At 36.3% G+C, this 27673-nt stretch overlaps 1 protein-coding gene across 2 annotated transcripts in view; it reads left to right on the plus strand.

Moving 5' to 3' along the window:
- The window catches only part of ERC1 (ELKS/RAB6-interacting/CAST family member 1), a 269913-nt gene that overhangs the window by 121083 nt on the left and 121157 nt on the right, over positions 1-27673 (plus strand). For both annotated transcript variants that reach the window (XM_009995202.1, XM_009995203.1), the window contains one exon: positions 24994-25129. In XM_009995202.1, the coding sequence (XP_009993504.1) occupies positions 24994-25129 (136 nt within the window). The remainder of the gene's footprint in view (positions 1-24993; positions 25130-27673) is intronic.

Consider the following 27673-nt stretch of genomic DNA (forward strand, 5'->3'; position numbering starts at 1 on the left):
TTAAATCAAGGTGGTTATCAGGCATTCTCTCTCATGCCTAAGTCTGTTTTCTGTGATGAATATAAGAGCTGTCATCCAACGATTTAGACTCTCCTTGCATTGCAGCAATGATGGGTCTATTTAGCAGGTTATCTCCTATTCCAACTGCTAGATCAGTGGAGTGTAAGAGCTATGATATAATTAAAACAATTAGAAAACCAGAGGACAAATAACATAATGTAAATAATAACCGTAATTTTCATACTAAAATTTAATTGTTACCTGCCTTGTCTAATCTCTTCAAAAGCTGTTTTATAGCTTTGTTTTAGTCAACATTTTGAGGGTATCTGTACTCACAAGCCAGTATGTAAAGAGTAAAAACAAACAAACAAAAAAACCCCAAACCACCAACCCCCCCTTTCATACAACTGATACAGTAAAAATAAAAGTGTCAGATCCACATACAGTACTGGAGTACAGTAACAAAAGGAAAATTCAGTAATCACCACTAAGCTGGTTAAATAGCAATGTTAGTGCTCTGTGACTGTCTGTCATTATGTTTGTGCTCTTAGATCCATGCATGCATGTGCACATGCATATGCACACAAACCTTCTTTCTTTCTGTCTCTCCATTGCTTCCCCATCCCTCTAAATATCAATAAAAAAGAAAAGACCAGCCGTCATTCTTTTTACCAATAAATAGTGTCAAAGGTGATAATCATAGTCTTTCTGCTTTGACTGACACAAGGTAGATCAAATGTGCATTATTCCCTGTCAGACTGCTTTAAAGGAATGACAAAGTAGTAAATATACACAATCATTCACTGCCAAACAAGTGGAATTCAAATGTTGATCAGAAATTGTTACATAAACTTCTTCCTTAAGTACTTCTGAGACTAGTGCAGCAGACTCCTTCTACTCCCTAGAATATACAAGCAAGTGGAAAAAATTAGAGCTGGAGTAATCAACAGCTTTTAAAATAAATATATTTCTTAATTAAAATACTAACATGTTCACACCTCACCAACTTCTTTGATCTGCACCCAGCGATCAGATTTAAGTTGGCTATATCTTTAAAATTAATGAGATGGCATTTTAAAAGAAAATGGGTTTCTCCGAGGCTACCATTTGGTGTTACAATACTATTGTCTCCCTGTGTGACTGTTGCATCGGAGTGTGCAGTAAATGGGGCTGGGCAGACATGATTCTGCTGGATCTTGTAAGGAATGCAGCAGTGCAAACTAAAAATTATCTTACTCTGTAATGAGCATGTCTTGGTACATATCCAATCCTGCTTGCTTGGGGCTGCTTTCTGGGGCAGGTGCTTGCTGTGCTCCTCTGCTCAATTTCACTGATGTAGCCCCATGCTCTAAGGCTTCACCTCCAGTTTGTAGCAGATCTCTATTCACTTCCTTGTAGTCAGCACTTTCTGGTGTCTGCCTCATTTTTGGTTGAGTGATAGTGAAGTGATAGACTGTTCCAGATTTTTTCTAATTTTAATGTCCTTTCAAACATATTCCTCGTTTTTGTTTGGATAAGTGTTATGATTATTCTAAAAAAGCCACATTTTAAAAAATAATTTTGGACCTCTCTAAAAAAACATGGGAAAAGGAGCTAGCAATTACACAAACTGTATTTTTCTCTGGAAGAAAGAATTGATTCCATGACAAAATGAAGATGTAGCAGTAATTATTCTTCATTCAAATCCTGTGCAGCTGGCTAAATTATGTTTCTGTAGCATACACAAAATTGCAAGTGATCTCAGCATAATGTTTCAGGTATTGTTTTGCCTCCTTCTTGTGCCAGCAAAAGATGTTAGCTTTCATAGCAGTTAAAAGAACAGTAAAGTTCATTCAAATTCTACAGGGCTATTCTGAATTTTAGCCTTAACTTTTTTCACTGTTAAATTGGAGAAACAATATTAAAACATCACTGCAGTAGAACCAGGAACTACAAAGGGTCCCTGAAGCACAAAATAAAAAGTCATAAATTTTCATAATATAAATTCAGTATCAGTTGTTAAAAAGTAAAAAAAAATTCCCCCTTAGCTTATTTATTCCCATATCTAACCAAGTGTTTATTTTCACTTTTTTGTTCTGTACTGTTTAATTTGTTTGACCAATCATAGCTCTCTAGCTCAACGTAGAGCACGTGCTCTTAGATTTCAGTCAGAATTATTAACTTTTCTATGTTAATTAACTGAGGCTTTTGGAACATTATAGCTTACATCGAGATCGAACACTGAGATGTATTTGGCATTTTTCAAATCTCATCTTTCCCAAAATCCCCAAATAACACACTCTTGAAACAGCTGTCCTTTAAGAACTTGTCTTGAAGAATGTTAGTTTAAAAGCCAAAGTATTTTTGTATTAGTTTATCTGTTACAGACCAACAATCACTTCTAAGCTGTACCTCACTCTGAAACTGCTGCTTGTACAGATTCAGCATCCTACATTGTTGTTTGTAAAATTTATGCCAGAAATAAGGTCTTTGAATTTCACTTACATAGTTCCATATATTAAGGGTAATAAAACATACAGCAATTAGCCTATTGTATAGAAATACTTTTCTCCAGACCATATCCTGCCTTTTTAGAGTGAAATTTTGCCATGAGAGAAATACAACATATGTTGTAGAAGCCGAGTTGCCATTTTGGACAGGACATATACTTTTTTTCTCTTCTATTGCCTGAAAAAAAGAATAAAGGTTAAAATCAGATGGAAGAGATCTGTATTCATGGCTCCTTGTTGGCTTGCCTTGCTGTTATCAGTGAAATTGACAACAGATGCCTATGAAAAGATATTGGAGATATTTGGGGGAAAAAAAAAAAAGCAATAATGAACCTATGGGACCTCATGTCATACAGGGAACTCCAGCATTGGTCAATTCTGCTACTGAACAATGTTGGAGAGAACTGTCAAAATGTACCTGTTTGGTCATTATTGTTTTTAGATTGCACCTCATGTGGGAGAATTAAGACCACAACAACGCAGGAAGAAGAGGAAGGGTGACTTCAATGTCAAAATTAAGAAAGATTAATTTTTATTTTTGACAAGTCTTCAGGTCTTGAAGACTTTACTCCATGGTTGGGGTTTTTCTCCCTTCTGTATTTATTTGCTTGTGACAAGTCTGGTTCATCTGCAGGAAAAGTGAAGAAAATGTGTCTTGCTCATGGAGAGAAAATAAACCTCTAGAAGATGGCATAAAGGAACAGATTAGGGTTAACCTCAGAGGGTTGAACTCTGCATTTTCAGAATTTTAATTAGGATTTTGGAAGAAGGGTACTTGCTAATAATAAGATGTAAATCCGGAATTTTCTACACTTCGCTTATTCCCTTTTCCAAGAACTGTTATGCACTGGAGACTATTTTCTCTACAGAAAGCTGCCTCTAAGTGAAATGGTGTAATCTAATGTAAAGGTCCATTTTTTTTAATTATTTATTTGATGTCTATAAAATGTGCAGCTCTGTGTTTGTGAAGGATTGTGTCTCTGTGTGTCATTACCTGATTTATATCTGCTTATTTTGTCCTGTATTCTTGAACTGCCTTATCTCTGGACACTATTTTCACAAACTCTAACTCTTTTTCTTTCACATCTCCTTCCTGGATTTGCTGCTTCCTTCAGCCTCACCTCAAGGTCAGTATTCACTCTTCATAAGGATGTTTATAAGACTGTTGTCTATTTTTCTATAATTAAGATTGCACAGAAGATTGCACGTCAGATTATATGATCTACAAATAGAAGATCAGAGATTTTATTAAGTCTGTGTAGGAGGATGGGTTGGATAAGGTGCATGTAAAGAAAAAATGTATATCAAACCACTGTAAAGCAATGTTGTAGTGCACAGGGAAGAAGGGATAAGATTTACCCATGAATCCTTTCAAGGGTAAAAGTTACAATAACAGCAAGCTGAAGCAAGACATTTTAAATATTATTTGGTTTATCGTTACTTCAAGAAGAAAAAAGATTGAACATTAGCCATATTTTCTGATACATACTGTCGAGTGCAAAACTGGTTCCTCTAAAATACTAGTCATACATACTTTTAACTGTTGGATTTTTATCATTGCATCTGTGTCTGAGAATTGTCAGTGATGTCACAGAACTAGTTTTAGTGTGGTCTTGGTGTGTTGTGCTGTCAGAAAGAACCTAGGGCTGAGGATTAAACGAGTAAATTAGTAATAGGAAAATTAGATAAAGGCACAAAGTGATGAGTTACTGACAAAACCCTGTAAAGAAACAACATGTTTTGAAGTCTTTCAGTCATGGCTCAATTTTTCTATTTTTATATTTTAAAAGAAGTTACTAAACACAGATTTTGGGATTTCAGTAGAGTTGTTAGGAGGAAATATCTATGGCCTACATAATACAAGTCAGAGTACATTATCTTATGACCCCCTGTTTCCTCTGAAATTCTCGGAAACCGTTTGGAATTCTTGTAATTGTTGATAAAGTCTATTTGGTAGAAAGCATCCATGACTCCTGATGAGGGAACTATTATAATTGTTTCAGGAAAGTTCTTTGCCCAGAAAGCCACTACTTAGTGACTAAAGTTCTGAGTTATTGACCAAGATCTGACTTTTCTCTTCCTGATTAACACTGTGAAAAATGTGGTGGTGAGTGAAATCCCACGATGCTGCGATGCTGCTGACGCCTTTAAATTGTGTTGGCGTTCTGACCTTGGTTTGGCATAGATGTTACACTTGTGGCCTTGGCTCCATAATTTCCTTCCTCCCACAAACTGGAAAAAGATGGGAAGTTAATCATGTTGTTGTCCATCAATACCTTCTGTATTCAGTGTGTTGTACTGGCATACTTGTAATTGTTGGGGAGAAGAGGGCTGTCCTTGAATGACCTGCGTGCTTTAGATCCTGAAGAACGGAACTGCCAGGAAGCTTCTCTGCCCTGTGAGCATTCTGCTCTGAAATGCACACAGTGTCCTTTCTTGCACAAACAGGACCTCTGTGGAGTAGTCTGTATTTGACAGTTGCCACAGTGAGTGAAGTCTGGCTGGTAAAGTTCTAAATGTTATGGAATCCATATGTTAAAGATATTTATGCTTCAATCCCTTTGTCTGTAGAGCCTATCAATACCTGCACTTCCTGATGAACGTGAGGGAGAACTATATTTAGGGTGTAATGTGGGTGTGGTTTTTTTGAGACCTGGCATGATTTCTCTTTCCCCAAACAATGTAACAATATCTTTTATTTCTGTTCTGTAGAGCATACTGTAAAATTTATCTAGTGAAAATATGACTGCAGGTTGAGTTGGCCAAGTGTTAAGATCTTTGAAGAGTTTTCTGTTAAGGCAGTGAAGAAGTGATCCATTCTGTCTTCATAGTTTCTTGGTGGATTTTTTGTTTGTTTTTTTCCCCTCATTTTTAAAAATTCATCGGTATGGTGGCTAGTTGCTGAGGTTTTAATATATTTGTTAAAACAAACCACTAGTGTAAAGGGAAAAGATGGAATGACTGCTTTTGGAACTACACAGTCCCTTCTGGCCAGAAACACAAAGGAAAGATTCTCCTAAGGACAAGCAGGAAAATTACAGGGGTTGCAGGACCACTTATTTTCTTTCCTATGCATTTCAGTGTTTGTCTAATTACTGTTAACTGCAACATAGGAAGAAATAGCTGTTCTGTGGAAGCTACATTGGAAGCTACTATGGGAGCCATAACTTATTTTTCTCTTAGTGGTGTAAAGCAGTTATTTTATTTATGAAAGAAAATGGGTTTTGCTGGAAAATCACTGGGTATGTGAAAAAACCTGTTAGGTGTGTCTGTCTTCTTGAAACAGGAAGAAATTCTCTGAATTGTATCTCTTCTCATCAAGAATAGCTTTGCTTACTGTAATCAGTACAAAACCTCTGAATTTTCTAATCTGTCTGTTTAGCTTTCATCATCTTGTCCTGCTGATATATTAATTGGATCAGAACGGAATAGTGTAATCCACATCACTGTTGCTGTTACAGCACGTGCTTACTGCTCACAAGTCTAAGGTCTTGGAGTAGATATCATACTGATTCATAGTAAATAAAATAGTCTTGGAAGGCATGGGGATTAAAGCAGTTTTCCATTAGGACTTTTTGTTAAGCATCCCTGTTGATGACATGTTTACATAAAGAACTATCCGTTGCCAAGTTCAAGAGTAACAATCCAAATAACACTACTCTGGTGTCATTACCTGCAGCAGTGAAAAAGACAAAAATACTATGAAGTCACATGCAACAGTTCTTTTAAGTGGTTCTTACAAATACATGTCACCAAAGTTGACTGGGAAAAGATTACAAGACAAAATCATGTGCTACAGTGAGCAGCTTTTCAAGGAAAGAATGAGCTATATTGAGAAAACAAAAGCAAGACTTCTCACTTCAAATTCTGGAGCAAACAGCTATTTATCTGTTACACATTTATCTATGTTGTATAGCACTGAAATGGAAAATTAGCTGGAACAGTAGGACAGGAGGCCTCCTGCAGGAGGCTTGTCTTTTAGTATCCTGCTTTCCAGTGTCAGATTTTATAAGTTTACATCACATGGTTAATTGTGCTGCCTGTCATCTTTTGAAAGAAGTAATCCAGATTTTAAGATAAGGAAGTTTTCTGGATTCTTTGGTATACCAAAGAGAATTTGATGCAATAGGAAGTAATAAAAAAGCCCCAAACTGTAAACCTTATTTCCGCACAGTGAAGTGGCTTAGTGATTAGATGATTACAGGCTGATGGCATGAGTCCAGATAAAAGTCAGCTGTGAATGTCCATGTGTCAGTGTAGCAATTCAAGTGTAGCCTTATAAAATCAAAGTAAAAACAAAATAATAAATCTGAGGGGATTATTTCAGTCTTTTTTTTCCAGAGTCCTAAATTTACATTAAACAGAACACAACAACCAAGAAATATTTTAAACATACCATCCTTCTATAAGAAAAGGACAGAGAGTCTTGCATAGAAAGTTAATACAGGAAACTTAGGACACTAATCAGTAATTGTTAAAAAAAAAACAACCAAAAGAGCATAGTACTTAGTTACAGGCATATAGTCTATAGTACCTGTAGGTTTTTCAGTATACCATTATACACAGCATCATATACTGTGTCTCCAAGAAGGTGTGCATGTGAGAACTGAGAAAGTGCCTGAGTAGTCAGAAGAAATTTCTCTGGAAGTGTGACTGTTTCATACATTCAGAAGACTGAGTTCTTCATTCTGCCACCATGCTGGTCATTAACCACATCAGGAAATGAGAAAAATTTCAAGCATGTCGAGTCAGCAATGGTTAGTTTAAGTTTAAGCTCAGTGGAACCAAATACATAATGCTTAAAGAAATTTCCGATTCAATTTCCTTGGTCATCTCTAAAAAATAACAACCTGTAATAGTTGCTTTCTGTGTAATGTTTCCTGTAATTCTACTTAGAATTCTTATTCTAATTAATTCTAATTTAATTCTAATTAGTTCTCTGCTTGCAGGAGTTGTCTTTTCCTTGTGAGCAAAGAGAAGTAAGGCAACTTAGAGATGATAGTGGAGAAGAGAAGAAATGAAGGCATGAGACTTTGAGCAGGGCACAAAACAGAACTGTGTCTTTCCTTAAAACAGGTCGCTGCCATAGTCTTTCAGATTTGCTTTAGGTGTAGTGATTGTCAGAGCTTTGTTCCTCTGTTTGAAGTGGAATCTGTAGCATTTCTGTTAAAGATCCTCTTTTCTTGCCTCATTTCACAGCGTCTTAACAAAGGAAGATTATTCACAGCTGTACATCATCTCAGAACTCTCCCTTTTCTGCAGTCTCGCCTGATCTGATTTCTTTCCTATTACCTGCTGAAATTAATTTAATTACTTAAAACATTGATGAGTTGCCTTTCTTTGTGTTTTATTGCTCTGTTTTCAGTACATGTGTTCACAAAGCAAATTTTCCTGTGGGGATTCAAAATGAGGTAGCACTAGGAATACACATGACTGGCTATAGGGAGGATGTTTGTATGCCAACAGTATTCTGTGAATTCTGAACAGTGCTCCAAGTCAAATATGCTGAGAGATTTGCTTTTTTCAGAAATAACAAAAAGAAGGCTTTTTGCTATTTGAAATGTCACAATTTTAAGAAAATGTTTTAAAGCATGTCTTTCTGTTCATATATCCCAATGTTAACAAAATACCAAATGTGTCACCATCAGAAGATGAACTGAAAATATCATTCAAACTTCATGCAACATTAAACATTTTCACTAACCCATATGTGTCACATCATGTTTAGTCAAAGGAATAAAATCTGAAGGTTATTTTTCTTCTTTAATGGCTAACTACTGTGAAAAAAAATTATCCCCTCAAATGGCTATATTTTTATTTCTCTTAAAACTCTCAAAGCCAAGTAAGTATGTGGACAGACAGTGAAGTTATGTGTTCATGATAAAATAGTTTTGGTGCAAATTTCTGTAACTGACAGTACCAAATACTTTAGCAGATCCTGGAGTCAGCAATAATGCAGTAGTTTACAGAGAACTCAATTGGACAGGAAACCTTCTTAAAAGGTCACTGAAAAGGATGAGTAGCTCATTAGCTTCTTTTCCTCCTTTGTTACTGATAGGGACTCCTTTCAGATCCTGAAGCATAGTGGCAGAGTCTGATGGAGTGAACCATTACCCACAGAAGTGGAAGACCAAGTTACAGACCATTTAAACAAATTAGAAATATGCAAGTTGATGGGATCAGATCAGAAGCCTACAAGGTTGGTGAGGGAGCCAGCTGATGTCATAGCAAAGACTCTTTCTATCAACTTCAAAAGCTAATGCATGGCTGTCAGGGTTAGTTCCTCAAGACTGGCAAGCATAGCACCCATCTTCAAGTAGGATGAGAATGAAGATCCAGGGAGTTGCAGGCCAGTCAGTATAACTTTATGCACTAGGAAGTTTTTGGAGCAGATCCTCCTGAAAGCCTTCTCCAAACATCTGAAGGACAAGCAAGTCATAGGGAATAGCCAGTATGGATATACAAGGACAAATCATGCCTGACCAACCTGATTGCCTTCAGTGATGAGATGGCTTAGAGGGGAATCAACACTGTTTAATGTCTTTTTAATTATGTGGGTGATGAGATGCAGTACGCCTCCAAAAACTTCATGGATGATAGCAAACTGAAGGGAGTGGTTGTGGAGAGTATATGCTGGAGGGCAGGACTCCTATTTAAGGTGACTTTGACAGGCTGACAAAACAAACTGGCAGAAACCTTATGAAGTTAAATAAAAGCAAGTGTAAAGCTCTGCAGCTTGGGTTGAATAACCCATGCATCTGTACCAGGTGAGTGCTAACTGGTTAGAAGGCTGGTTTACAAAGAAGGACCAAGAGGTGGCTGAGGACAAGTTGAACTTGAGTCAACAGTATCACCTTACTGGGGAGAAAGCCAAATGCATATTGGGCTATGTTAGTAGAAGCACAGCTAGCAGGTCAAGAGGAGCGGTTGTTTCCCTCTAGTTGACACTTGTGAGGCTGCATCTATAGTATGGTCTAGTTTGGGGCTTCCGGGTAGAAGAAAGACATGGGGATAATGGAGTGAGTCCAGCAGACCAGCTGGCAAGATGACTAAGTGCTACAGCACATGACATAGAAGGAGGCTTGGAGAGAACTGGGTATGTTCAAGGCTAGGAATAGTAGCCTCATGAGTGATTATACTGGTCTGTTAGCTAACTAATGGGAAGGTCCAGAGCAGACAGAGCCAGACTCTTCTTACAGATGTTCTATACAAGTTTGAGAAGCATCAAACACAAGTTGAAATGCTTTCTAATCTAAGTTCCAATGAGGTAGTCGTCAGGAAAAAATCACAGTGATGGAGCCAGATACTGAAACTTGTATTCTGTTTTTAAGCAAATTTTAAAACCCCCAAGAATTGCTGCTCTCTGGGATAATGCATCTCTGTGATACGTGTCGGTGTGGCATTAATTAATTGTCCTTTCATAAATAAAAATTTATTCGGATATTATTAAGATTTCTCCTGTAACTCCTCCTACTTCTATCTCCTTCTTCCCCATCTCTAAACATCAATACTCTCAAACCTTAGTTCTGTTAATTGAACTAGAAAAGATAAAATTTAAATTTATCTGTTTCCCATGGCTTTTATTTGTTCCCTGTAAGTTTCTTTTGCTGGCTCAGAGCTTTGACTGGGACAGTGACCTCAGATCTGACAGTGTGGATGTTTACTAGTCTCCATGTGTAGTTACCAGGTATGCTGTTCTGCTTTATCTATTGGGTTGAAAGAACCATTTTCTATTTGCATTATTTACATCCCTTTTTTCCACATCCTTTCTCCTGGTCAGGTTGTGGAAAAAGAGAGCATAGTTGTTTCAGCATCTTCTCATCTCATTTTTCTGCTGTGAAATTTTGAGCTTGCTATGAAATTATTCCTTGTGTGTTTAGTCTGCGCCTGTGGCTAAACTGAAACATTACCTTTTGTTCTTGTGCTATCAAGCATGATGGTGGGTTTGGGGTGACAGTGGAGTTGGAGTCATTCAGTTCCAGCATCCTTCTTTCAAGCACTCTGGAATGAAATCAATCATTACAAGTAACCTCCTTTTCTAAAAAAACCCCAGAAGAATTAGAAACTTGAGTTGCAAAATATTCACTGTAGATAGACCAGAAGACCCTAATTTGGTCCTAGAAATTTCAACTGCCAACAGCTGGCAGTTGCCAAGCTGGTGTGCTCAGTGCCAGCCTTGACAGAAGATCACAAAAGGTGCCAATCCAACAGAGAACTGAGGCTGCTTTCCTACTAGTTCCTACTCTCCTGTGTTGCTCAGCTCCCTGCTAGGATGTAAACCTGTGACTTTTCAGATTGTCTGCAAACTTACCCTTACATTTTTAATGTCATGAGTTGTTCATGTCACATGTAATGAAGTCCCAAATACTGATAACTAAAAGAGAGATGACAAAATGCAACTTTACCCCACAAGTATATGTAAGGCTAAAGAATCTTAGCCATGTAGGCTTCTGTGAGGATGTTATATCTTTGAAAATACACTGTTTCAGGGCATCTTCTGTCATACATTTTCTCTCAGTTCCTTTAGTCTGCATTTTGGGGTTTTTTGTAGTTTTTGTGGAGTTTTTTGTTTTGTTTTTAAAAAGTGTATTCCGTTTAATTTTTTAATTTTCAGCAGGTAAGATTCTTGGTTTTTCTGGATGTGCCTGAAATCCTCAGGTAATTGTACCAAATAAATAACAGCATTAATCTTGTTAATTTATAACCAGCTACTAGATACATGTATACATTCACTTCACTCTTCATTGAGTAATTTTTCACTTTACATAGGTAATATCAGCAGAATATATTAACCACATCACATAAGGAGCTGAACAAACAGTTTAGAAATAGTTTTTTTAACTTTTTCAGTATTTGACGTGTCAAAATACTTCAAAGGATTGATACCCCATTAGTGAACATAAGATGTCTTTTCTTTTAGGATTGCTTGGTTGCTCTCTGTTCTTTTCTCCTTGCACAGAAAATCTTTGTCTTTTTCATAATTTCCTTTTAGGCCATCCTATGTGAAAAAATCTGGGAGAAAGCATTAAATGAAGTTACTAGTAAAAACTTTATTAGGCTACTCCAAAATGATACTTTATATGGCAAAACTGGCCACTGACTTAGAATGTGAAAAAATGTTTGGTGCATTTGGAGTACAACACTTATGTAATACCTGCAACATGCTATGTAATTTTTTTCTTCAAGGAACTGTTTCATTATAACATCTCTCCTTCAAAGGAACTATTTACTACATTATATAAAATAGGCATAGTTTTTGTAGGGACTGTGCAGCAGCTTTATAGAGGGGTTATCAGGGAGATGTAAATAATTGTTGTTCCTTACTTGTTAGTTTATGACATGCCTTCTTCCCCTTCTCATCTCTTGCTTTCAGCACAGGTGACACATTTTAATATGTAATATGTAATATGCAGATGTCTTTACTTCAAGAGATGGGGCTTGACACAGTTTTTGACAGTTTCTTTCCTTTCACTACTTATTTCTGTGTTCTTTTTGAGTATGCTTGGATCACATGAAAAAATTACAGTTGAAATGTTGCTGCAAGAGTCTGCATTGTGTTTTTAAGTGCTTAAATCTTCACACATTATTATAACTTTGGCAAAAACCTTATAGTGTGAACAAAAGCTAAGCATTTGGAAGATCATTTCAAAGTATTATTGTGTTGGTTAATGCTAAATAGAAGGGCTATATACATACTGTTTCCAACTTATTCTAATTTTTCTCCTAAATTATGTTGTGAGGCTTCTGATAGCATAGTATGTTTGCTTAAATTACCTACCCTTAGTTGTACAGGTACATCACACTCTTGTTGAATGCATTAAATGTTCCTAAAAATTGCTTCTTTACTCTCTATGACTCAGAACTTATTCTCACTATCAAGCCTAAGTTTATTGTCCTCAGAATAAACACCTGCTGAGGCAAAAAAAACCCCAAATAATTAAAAATTGCCATATGGTAGCTGCAGTTCATATGCCATCCAAACCAGACTGGTGCCATCCTTCGGTCTCTTTGTGCACCCAAAGATTTCCTCAGTTCTTGTAAAACTGAAACTCAGCACCACCAATGAGGATTTCTTGATATTCTTGTTCCCTTTTCTTGGGAAGTGCAGAGGCAGCCTTGGTATCAGTGCTGCTGGGTTCAGGAAGAATGGGCTGTGTGTGAAGTCCTGCAAGGTCTTTTTTGCAGATATCTGCAAGGAAAATCTAATCTTGAGCCAAGAGAATCATAGAATGGTTAAAGTTGGAAGGCACCTTAAAGATCATCACGTTCCAGTTTGATTAAAGCAACAAGTCTTTTAAATTCTTTAATTAATTATTTCTTTAAAGGGTCTGTACACTGCTACATTCTTCTTTATACCCATCTGCACAAGCAGAATGCAATCAACAACCAAAAAACCCCCAAACCTTTAAAGGAGTTTCAGCTGATTTCTGGAAGATTCCAGAGAGGAAGGAGTATATTTTCTTCTGCATCTTGTAATAGTGGAGGATGCTTTTTGAGTTATAGATAGATAAAATTTATTTCTAAGTAGAAAGGTTCTGGAATTCACAGGATCACAGAATCACCAACGCTGGAAAAGACCTTTCAGATCATCAAGTCCAGCCTATGACCAACACCACCACATGGGCTAGACCATGACACTAAGTGCCACATCCAGCCTTTCCTTGAACATATCCTAGGATGGTGCCTCCACCACTTCTTTGGGAAGTCAATTCCAATGTCTAATCACCCTCTCTGTGAGGAAGTCCTTCTTAATATCCAACATAAACGTCCCCTGGAGCAGCTTCAGGCCATGCCCTCTTGTCAATAGTTGCCTGGAAAAAGAGCCCAGCCCCAACCTGACTACAACCTCCCTTCAGGTAGTTGAAGAGAGTGATAAGGTCCCCCCCTTAGTCTCCTCTTCTCCAGGCTTAACAACCCCAACTCCCCCAGCCTATCCCTATAAGACTTTCCCTCTCTCTTTGTCTTTCTGTGTTCTGTTTTGACCACAGCCTCAGTAATTCCTTACTAGATTTTCAATACTGGTTATATCTCTCAACTTGCAATGTATGTCTTCATATAAAAAAGGCAGATGCAATTTATAGAAAGCATACAAGCTTTCTGTTAGAAATATTTTTCTTTGTAGTAAAGGCTGTAGTTTCTTGATTTTTCCCAATGATTATGAGTGTTCCCCAATTACTTGGAAGATTAATTCATTGAAGGGAAGCAGAAAATATCTCAGTGACAGGCTACATCAAGGCTGTTCCCCTGATAGGGGGATCAGCTCAATTAAAATCTTAATTTTGCCTCATTTGTCTCAAGGTCCCCATATAAAAAGTAGTTCACTGGAGTAGTATAACTGTCTAGATAAAGAATTGATCTACCTCAGCAGATAGTCCAAAGTAGAGATAATATAACTAACGAACTTTGGGATCACTGGGGATATTGGTGAGAGTGTATTTCAGTCATCTGAAGCATGAGGCGTCTCATCACTGGGTATTTTTTTTTCTGTTCTCCTTCAGCGTATTTGAAAAATATAACATACTTTTTTCAAAACACTCATGAACATACAAATTGGTTCTGTAGCAGATGCGCTGACTCTGAAACAGTAGAAATCCCTTCTCAAAAGCGTAAGCCAATAACCTTGTAAATGCACATTACCAAGGCTGTTACTGAAACCTGTGATGAAGAGATACTCGTGTTGTTTGCAGCACTCACTGAGTTTTCCAGAAACCCAGTGGCATTTGCTCAATGTGCAAACTATTCCTAGCTGTGTCCTGGAGTCCTACAGCTGACACACTGAACAGACGGTATTACAACTATATCAAAGAAGGAAGAGCTAAGCCATCTGCACTATTTAGACAGCCTGTTCAGCCCTGTATGTGGTATATTTATTACAAATAATGCTGCTGTCCCCTATTTTCCAGGCACTCAGAAGTCTGTAACAAATCATCTCAGTAGGCACTCTTCATATTAACCTGATGTGAGCTGTCAAAGCCAGTGCTACAGAATGTGCTTCAGAAGAGGAAATACCTCTTAATAAATCTCTTTGCTAAGCACCCAAAAGAAATATGCCAAACATGCCAGTCTGAGAGACATTGTGGTCTGCATTCCTGACAAGAAACACTCTCACCCAGTGGATACCAAAATAGAGCTGTGTGCTTCCCGTCTCTGATTCTCATGATAATGAAGATACTGTAGCAAGGTACAGTTTGATGAGCATGGTACCATTGCTTTCCAATCAAGTCCATCCTTTTGCATACTTTTCCCAGTATAGTCTCTGGGTATGGCCAACTTGGGATCAGATTTGGTTCATCTACTTTATACCTAACAGCGTGGATGCTTTTCCACTCACATCTATGGAGAAAATATTTCTGGAAGATTCTTCATAAAAACAATTTTGGTTTTAAGGAGATAATCTAAATTATATAGGATATTTATTTGGGCATTTCAGCAACATAAAATAATCAGGCTTTTACCCCTGAAATGGGCTGGTTTACATTTTTTCAGAATGGTCCTGCTAGTATCACTGTCCACACCTAATTTTCTTAGAACAAGATTCTCAGTGTTCTCATACATGTTTTTCTTTTATATCAGCAATCCTCTTCCACTGAGTTGGTACAATCTCTGTATATTCTTTTTTGTCCTTTGCAACTGCTCAGTTTAGTAACTTTTGCTGAAGAGTGGATTTTCAGTAGCTGTCATCTTGAAAGCATAAGACTTGATTCTTTAACATACAGTTTTTCAAAATGTCAGGATGATACTCAACTGTTATCCCAAATTTCTGCCGATCTTTAGATGACTTTTCTCTCTTGATAGCTTATTCAGTATATGCTGTAAAGCAAAAGTAAGCTATGCTAGCCTAGTTGTTAAATGCTTTGCTTTTAAAATGTTGTTCTCCATACATTATATTTCATGTTTTGTTTTGTTTCAATAACTGATTTTTGCATTTGATTTTTCCTATTGGTTGTATCAGCCATTATTCTAGTAGGAATGAAAAGATCGCATACCCGTATGAAAGAAAACTACTATATTTTGATTTGTTTTCTTTTCTGGCTAATGGGACTGCAGGTAAAAGAGACATGTGTGATCTTAGATCACAAACATAACCCCTGAAACCTCAATAAAATGCCATTCATAAGGAAGATTTTTATTGCTGTTTAGAAAACACTGTTTTCAGCCAAACGGTGCAGGTCTCTTGAGCAGAGGGTGACTCGCTGTGTGTGATCTGTTCACAGGGCAGTTGGCTCATGCATTCAAGTTAAAGGTAAAAAGAACAGCACCTTTGGGACTTTTTCCCACACTGTTAGGGCCAAATTCAACTAACCCAGCATGTTGCAAGGACAAGGAATCCACATTGAGGCTTAATCAGCCATTTTATAAATGTCATTTTTGGCTTTGCATCTGTTTGCTTATTTAACAAAAGAAGAAAAAATACAGCAGAACAAACTTATTTGTTGAACTACTGAATGCTTTATTAAAATCCTTAAAAGATTAGTATTTTTCTTAGCAAAGGAACATCCATATAATTATCTTACAGATTTATGTCAGAGTTCATCCTCAGTTTTTATTTTTAATGCTCTTAGCTTCAAACTAAAGGTTTAAAGATTTTATGGTTAAAGGTTTCTTTTCTAGTTCAGTCGCCATCAGCTTGCAAAAATAATTGCAGAACTTGACATACAATTAATTTGATACTTAACTTCTGTATCCTGATTTCAAATTTTACATCAGTTGTGAAATTATGGTGATGTATTAATTATTTTCATTACAAAACTTATTTCCTAGTAAATAGATTCTGAAAATTCAAATAGCTGGGAAGCTGCATATTGATTTTATTAGGGGTTTTTTTAGCTGCACATTAGTGGGGTGAACAGGTGTAGTGGATTATGTCTACAAAACTGGAACTGTAGATAAGTGAAAACATGAGGTGCTATGGATGTTTACCTGAAGTTTTTAGAGTGTCTTGGTTTTAGTATGTTGCATCTGGCCCTAACCAAACCTTTGGTTTGCTTAATTTGATATCTATCTTACGAGGAAAGGTTGAGAGAGCTGGGACTGTTTAGCCTGGAGAGGAGAAGACTGAGAAGAGATCTTACCAATGTCTGTAAGTATCTGAAGGGTGGGTGTAAGGAAGGTGGAGCCAGTTTCTTTTCAGTAGTTCCTAAGGACAGGACAAGGGGCAATGGGCACAAGCTGGAACATGGGAAGTTCCATCTGAACGTGAGGAAAAACTTCTTTACTGTGAGGGTGACAAAGTAGAGGAACAGGCTACTCAGGCTGTAGAGTCTCCTCCTCTGGAGATATTCGAGACCTGCCTGGATGCTGCACTGAATAATGTGCAATCCTGCTTTAGTGGGGGAGTTGGACTAGGTGATCTCTAGAGGACCCTTCCAACTCTGACAAGTCTGTGATATGGACTCATTGCACTAAAGCAAGCAAACGTCTGTCAATCTCTGCTGCTAATCCCTCAGTTCTAGCCAGTTGGTCAAGTTAGTCTTTTCCCCCAATTATTTTGAGAATATGAAGACAACAGCACTTGACTTCACCATTGTTTGTGTGTAATTGGGCTATTGCATCATAACTGGAGTATAGCTTGGTTTATTCTGGTTTTGTTCAATCAAGCAATTGAAGGAAAAAAAATAAATCTATTTTTTTCTGGAATATATTACTTTGATAGTGTGTAGAGCAAGCATTTGAAACATGTGCTTCTCATCTTTAGTTAGCTTTCTGCTTCTGTTTATGTATTTATTATGTACCTTCCTCTAAATTCACTAACTGTTGATGCTGCAGAATTTCACTCTTTCCTAAGGAAATTTGTTTCCATAAATGTGTGTTCCCTACCGAGAGCTGAGAAATAGCATTTCACATTGGAAGCACCTGTAGCATTCAGATTTAATGCATGTGGTTTTGATTATATTTCTTGGTCTTCTGCTAGACTGAATCAGAGAGATTAATACAATAAGTTAATTTCTTTTTTTTATTACATGGTTTATGACCAAATATGGGAGGTTGTTGTGTTTGACAATTGCAAGATTTTACTTTGGAGCACCTTGGGCCTGAGGTTGAAGTCCTTTAGTTACTCACATGGATAAGTCTTCACATCAAGGCAAGAAGACAACCAGTGTAAAGTTGAGCTCTACTTCTAGTGTTTGACTTCCACACCTCCTAATTCAGACATCATTAGGCTCCTGTTCCTAAAATTTGGGGCAAGCTGTTTTCCCATAGCCTCTCTAGTCTTCATCCCTTGCCCCCTGCAGTGGTCATCTGAACACACACTGTTTTTAAGCATCAAAGTTTACTAGTTTCAGGAAATGAAGTCCACTCTCCACATCTCTTAAAGGCACTGTGGGACTTCTTGTCTCACATACAGCAGACCAGTTAAAATTTCAGAGTCTGTTAATGTTTTCATTGGCATATGTTACCTTGTCATACAAGTGGCACAGAACAGCAAGGAACAGTGTAATAAAATGATGAGAGATTGTGGGAGGAGAGGCTCACAAGCCAAAGAGGTAACTGAGGTCTGGAATTTGCCACTGCTGCGTTCGAACAAGAGCAGCTCATTGAAAGGATGTTGATTGGTCTTTTTTAGCTCAGATACAGTGTGCAGCAGAGGTCGTAATATTAAACCAAGCTGTGTAAAAAATGTGTAGTTAAATTTTTGTTTCTTTTTCTTAGTAACTTAATGCACCATTTTTTGACCTTAGTACTATGTTGAGGAATAGTTGCAAACTACCTACGAAGGCCAGCAAAGTAAAGGAAGAAGCCCATATAATACTTACTGTTCTAAAAAAATAAATGCAGCCTGACCCTAATTTTTCAATGCATAAGATAGGGAACTTTGTTCAGCTTTTGGCAGCTTTCTTTTGACTGTCAATCAGGCACCCAGTTGTGGTGATGGGACAGTGTGATGTGGTCAGTCTTGTTTCCTTCATCACTTACTTAACTTCCTTTCATTGCTTTCTTCTTCTTGAGGTTAAGCAATTAGACTTTCCAAACGCTGCCATTATTCTCTGTGGTTTGGTGATCAACCACTGGTAAGGTGAGTTTTGAGCTACTAAAAGCTGAAGTAAAATGATTCAAAACAGGGGTTTTTCTTATTTCCAAAACAAATTAGCATTTTTGGGAAAAGTTTCTCCTTGGCTTCCTTCTGCTATAATTCCCAGAATATAGATGTTTTTCTTTGTTTACTAAAACTACAAAGAAATCCACCCCAAAATCCAACAACTCAGCTATGTCTCACTCTGTTTATGATCCTTTACATTTGTAAGTTAAGGTTAAGGATACGGCCGGCAAAAATATTTGGTGGGGCAGACCTTAAAAACAAAAAAGTAATTAAGGAAAGGGTGGGGATAATGTAGTAAGCTAAACACTTTCCTATGAGTTTTAAATTAACCCAGCTCAGATCAGTAGTATCCCATTGTGTTAATGTTGGGGGGTTTTGCAGTAAAAATTGTCTTTTTCTCACCCATCTGATCATTAAGGAACTAGACTGGTAATAAAGGTCTTAACAGACCACAAATTTAGCAGATTGTGTCCTGCCTTCTAGAATTTTTTCCAGTGTAGTGTGGTTTGCGTTCTGACCTAATTGCTGTAGCATTACAGTCTTTCAGATATGGGATGGAATACTTCAGTTTGCTGATTTTTGCCATCTGTCTAGTCTGCTCCTCCCTATGGGAGGATTGTAGATGCGAGTCTTCTGCTTTAGAAGTGTCTGAAGTAGCAAATCCAACAAGTAGAGCCAAGTGTCCTTGGTCTCTCAGAACTAACTATAAACATCCAGATGTTATCAGTCCACTATCTGGAAGACTTGTGTGCTGCTTAAAAGAGAGTTCACTGAAGGAAAAAAAAATAGTAAAAAGAAAATGGGCTTCATCCCGGCTCAAACCAAGACAGGGGCAACAGAAGGAGGGAGGTGTTTATCTCCTCTCTCTGCTGAGCAGCGATAGGGCATGAGGAAATAGAATGAACCTGCATCAGGGGAAGTTCAGATCGGACATTAGGAAAAGGTACTTCACTGAGCTTGGTGGGTCACTTGAACAGGAACCCCAGGGAAGTGGTCACAGCACCAAGACTGTCAGAATTCAAGTGACTGGACGATGCTCGGTCATATGGTTTAGTTTGAGGTAGTTTGAGGTAGTCCTATTAGGAACAGGGAATTTAACTCGGTGATCCTCATGGGTCCCTTCCAACTGTGATTCCATATTATACATTATAGAATCTAATATTACATAATACAAGGCACATTCACAGTTTTCAACAAAATAATATTTTACTTAATTGCCTACAATTTTCTTTGCAGTATTTTTCAGTAGTGTTGGTTATTTCATCAGTTTAACTTAGGTTGAGGAGCAAAGTGTCCTTGAAAGCAAATGAAGTTCATCTGTCCATCAGGAGTAGTAGTTGCAGCAACAGGGGACTGTCCTGTGGGTGGTGGTAATGCTACGTCAATGAATGCTTAAGCTAAACAATCTTCTGACATGGCTGACTGACACACCGAAATATTTTCTGAGTACATAAGTCAGATGAAAACAACAGGCTGTTTCTATAGCTGTGCACAAGATCTGTATGTCTTCCTAGTGTGTGTGTTCAGTAGGTAGAATATAGTAGGTGTGTATACATTTTATCTTGAAGGGAAGCTTCTCTGGTGGCTTGAATTTAGTTGTAAATGTATCCTTATACTCAGTTTTTTGTAAAAACACTGTTTTGTACTAGGTGCATAACTGTGAAGGAGAAATATGTTAAAATATAATTACAAAATTCAAATTAAATTATGCATATTTTCAGTTAGTATTTTGTCACCTTTTATTATGTAAGAACATATTAAATTATGCTGGAAAAAATAACCAGATTACAATAAGATGTACCATGAAAATCCATACGAGGTGAGAATTAACAGCTATATATACTGATGTACATTACAGTAAAAGATAATGAGATTAGTACTAAAATGAAAAAAAAAATAGGTTAGAAGAGAAAATATTAACTTTATAAATGCCTTAATAAATAATAGGGCCTATAAAGGAATTCATCATATTAGGAAGAAAACCTCTTCTAAAAGACTCACAGGTGATAAAGTGACTTTCTGCTTTTCAGGAATTCTTCATGATTCACTCGTTTTCTATTGCTTATATTCTCCTTCCTGTTTTAAAATTATTTTAAAATGTGAAATCTTTTAATTTGAAAGGTTTTATTTCTTATTCTGATTATTTTCACTCATTCTCCAAGGTGTTCAGCTGTACCTCATCACTGGAAATTCAAGAATTTCAGAGAGAAGTGGGAAGGTGTGAGTTTTTTTAAGTGGTGCAGCTTTGTTTTATTAGAAGAAAAAAAAAAAGTCATAGACATTAATAATTCTTTTCAGTGTCCATATTGAGATTTTTTTTTAATTTGTGGGTTTTTTTGGCAGGCATGTGGCTTAAATTGAACACCCAAAATCAAAGGATATGAAATTATTAATTCTGAAAATTTTGGCCCCTCTTTAGTTGAAAGACTTGGGGTGTTATTATTTTAAGTCAGAAGCCTGATTTTGGTAGCACTTCCTTTTCTGTCATATATTCCATTGTAATAATACTTGGGACAATATATTGTGAAATGGAGAAATATTCTGAGCAATTGAAAAGATTTTTTACTTTTGAGTGCTAAATTTTTTAGGATACTTACTGCAAAAAAAAATGTTCTTATCTGAAAATCGCTATTAAAATGCAGAAGAAATTGTTATTTCCAAAAATAGTGAGATTCTTCACTGTACTTCAGCATAATGAACATTCTCATTCAATTTTTCTTCTTTAATATGTGACTAGAACATTTTTTATTATTTGATTTGAGGGCAACTCTGGGAATAAACATATTATGAGATTAAGTAGTTCTGCTTTTGCTTTGTTATTATTTCTCTTGATTATAGTGATACCCTTCTTTAAAGCTTTGTCTCATTGAACATGAACTGCCTCTTCAATTTTCTTAGAATCACCAGTATAGTCACAGACATTAATAATTCTTTTCAGTGTCCATATTGAGATTTTTTTTTAATTTGTGGGTTTTTTTGGCAGGCATGTGGCTTAAATTGAACACCCAAAATCAAAGGATATGAAATTATTAATTCTGAAAATTTTGGCCCCTCTTTAGTTGAAAGACTTGGGGTGTTATTATTTTAAGTCAGAAGCCTGATTTTGGTAGCACTTCCTTTTCTGTCATATATTCCATTGTAATAATACTTGGGACAATATATTGTGAAATGGAGAAATATTCTGAGCAATTGAAAAGATTTTTTACTTTTGAGTGCTAAATTTTTTAGGATACTTACTGCAAAAAAAAATGTTCTTATCTGAAAATCGCTATTAAAATGCAGAAGAAATTGTTATTTCCAAAAATAGTGAGATTCTTCACTGTACTTCAGCATAATGAACATTCTCATTCAATTTTTCTTCTTTAATATGTGACTAGAACATTTTTTATTATTTGATTTGAGGGCAACTCTGGGAATAAACATATTATGAGATTAAGTAGTTCTGCTTTTGCTTTGTTATTATTTCTCTTGATTATAGTGATACCCTTCTTTAAAGCTTTGTCTCATTGAACATGAACTGCCTCTTCAATTTTCTTAGAATCACCAGTATTCATTTTTTCACTAGTCCCATTTTTAAAAGATATTTTGTATTTATAGCTTATAAGATATATGTATTTATAGCAATATTTAGTGTTCTGTATCTCTCAGAAGGTAATGTGCTTTTTTTAATGATGAGAATTCCATGTACACATTGCACATTGGGTTTTACTCATTTGATGTGTATGCTAATGTTAGGAAACACTCAAATCTCTAAGCTCTTACGATCGTAATTATTTCATTTGCTTTTTGCTACCTTTAATCTTATGCAGTTTTTTCAGTTTTAATAAGGGTACTCTTACAGATGAAGGATTTGTTTGAAACCTCACTATAACTTTGTCAGGGATATGTGCTATCCATACTTGTAATTACATTCACAGGAGTTAAAAGAACATTCAGTTTACAAAATGAAGCTCTCAAACTAAGGGAATTCCAGCTGACTTTCTCCCCCCAGCCCCTGCAGTCCTAATTAGCTTCCTTGTGCCCATATATTACCACAAAACTTTATTTTCCTCTCGACTGTGTCCTTGTAGAATGTATCAGTTGTAGTGTACTTAGTTGAAAATTTTCAAGGACTCTGGGCTTGTATAGCTAAACCTTTTACACAATTATTGGCATGAAGTATTGTAAAAGTGAGATTGATCGTTTGATACCATGGGCATTGAGATAAGATGTACTTTCATGCAACAAATGACTGCAAGCCTTTTAGATTTATAGATTTAAGTTTTGCATTATGTTTTCAGTTTATGTAGTTAACCAGTTGGGCAAAATTTAGACAATGCCTTAGATACCTGTGTCATTTGAAAGTTTTATTGCCCAACTTCTGTTGCTTTTTCACATCAAAGGTACAGAGTGATAGTTATTTCCTGCATGTGAATTGAAGTTTCCAAACAGTATAGCAATGATATGCTTTGATCTGAGTTTTACAAATACTCGGTAATTTCAAGACTTCCATCTTGTATACTGCTTTAGAAAAGCTGGAGTTTGTCTCAGAATATCTACTTGGTATGTTAGAAAGACATTAATTTTGTTTCAGACAAGAAAAGGTGGATGTCAATAGTATGTACCCTTATAACTCCTTTCTTTGAAACACATATTTTGTTCAAAAGAGATTCGGGCTATGTGGGAGATTATCTACTTCAGACATGTTTGATAAGACTTGTCGCTTTATTAATATCTAACCAGTAGATTACAAAAACACAGACCAGTTTTCCAACAGGTGAATTTAGGTTTGGAAGTTTATAAAAAATAATTCCCTAAGGTTAGTCCCGTAAGTCGCATAAGAATTCTCATGTGAAGTGGTATGTGTGTGTCTTACATGTTTTCCTTTTCTGCATTAACTTATCTGTACTTGCCATGTATTGTACAAGCTGAGTTGGTGCCAACATAATATTTCCAATAAGTTGTTTAATCACTGAACAAGTCAGCTTTCAATCTGGGCAGTGAGCCCATTGCCAGCGTGCAGCACTGGCTTAGAACAACTTAACTGTTATACTGGTTGTGCTTTAAAAGCATCCTGACTCAAATCAGCTGTAACTGTTGGACAAGGCAGTTAAATAGACTAATAGTTCTTTAACATAATCAGAAAAGGACTTTGCTTTTTCCCTAGGTCTCTGGAGATCATCAGCACTTTTTTTATTTAGCACCAAGGAAAATGTGCTGTCTTTGCAATTTTCCTAGCTCCAGTTGGCTTACAGTGCAAAAAGTAGAGCTCAGTGTTGAACCTACATATACTTGGAAGAACTCAAAGCACTGATTAGCCATATGCCCCATAATTTGAATGTATATATCACAAAGAGATATGTTCTTAAGCATACTTTTGTTATGAGTTCTGAAGAAAATATTAAAGCAATCGGAGTTGTTTGTGATCTGTTCTGAAAGTATCTCTGAAATACAGAAGAAACATTCTTCCCTCTCTGTGTGGATAACATACCAGATAGGATGCTAGTATATCATTCTGCTTTCTAAACAGTAAATTAAAGAGCTGTCTCTACTACTTGCATGATGTTTGGAGAAATCTTGCAACCAAAGAATCTGTCTTTTATTCCAAAATCCAAACTCTAGATATAATTATGGAGAAAAGGGCTGAGGAAGCACAGCTAGCCTGTTTTGTTTTGATTGGACTAAAAGTTTAGACTTAAGTTCTGTGTGGTCAGGAGGCTGAGATTAAAGGGTCTGTAATTAGATTCAATACTCCATGTGTCTTAATGCCCAGAAAGGCCAAACCCTGTCTGCAGGCAATGGTAGTTGCCAGGATCATCAAAAATAATTCATAGATGCAAGTGAAAAAGAAATTATGCATGCTTTCTGAAACGGTTTGTTCTTACTTGCTCTATCTTGTTTCTAAAAAAAATAAAGGATAGGAAATCCCTCAAAATATCTAGTAAACAAGTAGAACTTGACATTGAAAAGAAATAGTTTTACTTGTGAAAAGAGATTGCCTAGGTCTTGAAGGTAGTCCTCTATATTCAAGTCATGTTTCATTATTTTTTTCATTCTGATCCTCCTGTTTTCTTTATATTAAATATAGTGGTACCCAAAGCAAAATAGGCTATTAGATAAAACAGATGTCTGGGTTTTTTATATGCACAACTGTGTCTGAACAGAAAAAAAATTTCTACATAACACGTAGTCACAAGGGGGCAGCTGCATCTTTTAATTAATTGTATATACCAAATAGTAATTAAGTTGTTTTTTCAGAAGTTTCCATGTTTAGAGCAATGGTAATGAGCAAAACAAAGTGGGCTTTTGGCTGTATTAACAGTTAAGGGTAATGCTTGAGAATGAATTTGGTGTTGGTGACCTTCTGCAAGCAAAGTGATTATACTTGAGGGTTCCACTTCTCCCCAGTCCAGGTGTCCAGTGCTGGGGCTGGATGGAAGTGAAGTGTCCTCCAGATTGCACTCTGAGTGCTCTTCTCTTTTACAGGCAAGTTAAAGATCAAAACAAGAAAGTAGCAAATCTGAAGCATAAAGAGCAAGTGGAGAAAAAGAAGAGTGCACAGATGCTGGAAGAGGCCAGGAGACGAGAAGATAATCTCAATGACAGCTCCCAACAACTTCAGGTAACATGGGAGTTCAAATAAAGGAACATGGCCTAACAGCCAGGCTTAGCTACCTCACTCTCTGCTGTACCTCCTGATCTATTTTCACAACTCTTACCTAAGAAATTTGTTACTGATTGTTTGAAAGGACACATGTATCCCAGAGCACTTCAAAGAAAGCGAAGTCTCTCAGTTGCCCTTGTAGTTTACCCCATATTCATAAAAGGGAAAAATAGTTTTCACTGTCAACTTGATTATGAAGTGCATCATTGAAATAATTTTATCATTTTGGTATTGACATTGGTGATATTTCTTTCTTTGCTGCTCTTCTAACAGCCTTTTTTTTAGTGGTTGTGTGTATTTTCCCAGCTGGCTTTACCTGAGATTGGTGCATTTTCTTCAGTAAAGTAAGTACTCTTATATCCATGGAAAATTGTCATGGGGCATCTGGAGGACCTTGTTTTCTGTGTTTATTTGTCCTTGTTTGGCAGAGAAACCCTACTCTTATCTCGTGAATTCTTGGTAGCCTTACTTGTCAATTTGGTTTATTTCTGAAATGATAACATGCTTCTTCCCCACAGAATTGTCTGGTTACTTCAAATCTATCTAGGCATATGAAAGTCACCAATATGAATGCAAGTCCAATATTTTTCAGTGTTCTATATGTTGATATAAGCTGTAGATGGTTTATCGAACAGTAAGTTTTCAAGTGCTGTCATAAAAATGTTGAACTATTGCCATGAAAGAAATCAAAGATGCCATGATACTAAATGACGAGATAATAGATATTTTGCCTGTGATTTCCTTAGTTTACAAAAATAGTCAAAGTAAACGTGTCAAGCATGGAAACAGTAATCTACCCTTGAGGTCTTTAAAAATTATTTTTAAAATCTTTATAAAGCCTTGTCCTAGGTGTTTTCCTTTGTTATCCTAGGTTAAATCCTGGTTCTTGCTACCAGCTGCAATAAACGTAAGAGCTTAATAGGTCTACAGTGAAAACACGGAATAAATCCTAATAGTTCACTAGCAAAGAGAAATCCCCTTAATAATTTAAGCAAATAATTCTTTGCTCTGTGGAATTCCAGGGGGATGGTTTCAACTCTCTAAGAACTTCTGAAAGAACCACAGTTACATGTGTCCATATGGAATGCTCTCAGATGCACCACTTTTTAGTTTTCCCCCTCAATTCCAGTCCTGTATGTGCAGGGCGTTGAAATAGTTAAGTTCCAAGTATATGAAAATGATTTCATAACTGCAGATGTTTATAAAAGGCTGGAGTGTGGGATTTCTACATCTGCTAATGGGTTTTGTGGCTGTAATGCTACAGCAATCCACAAGGCTCTCGTTTTGTGGCAGATTAAGTTTAAATAACACAATCTTCCTTGTATTAGCTCAATCTCTTTAAAAATTCCTAAAGCTAATACAATATTTGGTTAGATTTCTAATCTGCATTTGACTAAATCTGTATTTTAAGTTTGAAAAGATAAGTGGTAGTTAACATTTGCCTTACTGTTATGTGCATGGTGTATTTATTGAATTACACCATTCCACAAGACCATCTTCTTTGGTTTTATGTAGCACTTCCGGATTTTAAAAGCAATGGCTCTTTTTCTGACTTTTTCCCCAAAGTTATTCTTTCACTTTTCATTTTTCTTTCTTTTACATAAACGGAACACATTAGGAAAAAGCCTGCCATTGTTTTCTGTCAGCTCCTATTTGCATACTGAAGTTGCTCTTTTAGTTTGTATGTTTTAAGAAACAGTATGTTATGTAATGAGTTTGTGTGACTAGACATAGCAATGAACACACAGTGATATTCTGGTTACTGATAACTTTAAATTGTTTTAAAAGTATTTAATACCAGTTTCTGATAGTTCAAAGAGATTGTACAGCTTTGGTGGCAGCAGTGAGGCAGCTTTTTGCTCAGAAGTTATGTGGAAGAAGTAGTTGTGTTTGAGTTCTTTATGTCCTATCCAATCTTACAAAGTGCTTTAGCAGGAGAGAGATCATAGATCTAAAACTATGAATAACATAGCATAATTTTACTCTAAATATTTCCTTATTTTAAATTGCAAAATAACCTAGGAACAAAAAATACCAATTGTCTCTTTTAAGGAAGCAGATTTGCTTGATAGTTTTCTCTTTTTCTCCAGTGTTATTTGTTATAGTTTGATGGTCTAATAGGGAAACTAAAATTTGGAGCAAAGATGTCAAAGTGTGTAATTTTACTATCTTTACATTTTTAACATTCAGGTTTTCCAAGTAGACATGTAAGCAGTACTTACTTACTTTTTCTACTTTGTTTATGTTATGGTTAATTCTGCACTGGTATCTTTTGCTTTCTACATAATTATATGAAAGTATTTCTGAGATCAAAAACAGACTTTGTTAAAAGCATGTAAGAGTTTAGGATCCAAGGGGCTTATGATAGTCAACATTGAAATGTGTAAGTTATCATCATATTAATATTACTTGATTTTCCCTAGTGTGTTTTCTACTTTTTTGAACCTGATTGTCCTCTTTGGGTGGGCTCAATTTTTGAGAGTCTTTCCCCATATTCAACAG

This window comes from Chaetura pelagica, unplaced genomic scaffold (genome assembly GCF_000747805.2).
Source record: "Chaetura pelagica isolate M959 unplaced genomic scaffold, ChaPel_1.0 scaffold343, whole genome shotgun sequence".
Lineage (NCBI taxonomy): Eukaryota > Metazoa > Chordata > Aves > Apodiformes > Apodidae > Chaetura > Chaetura pelagica.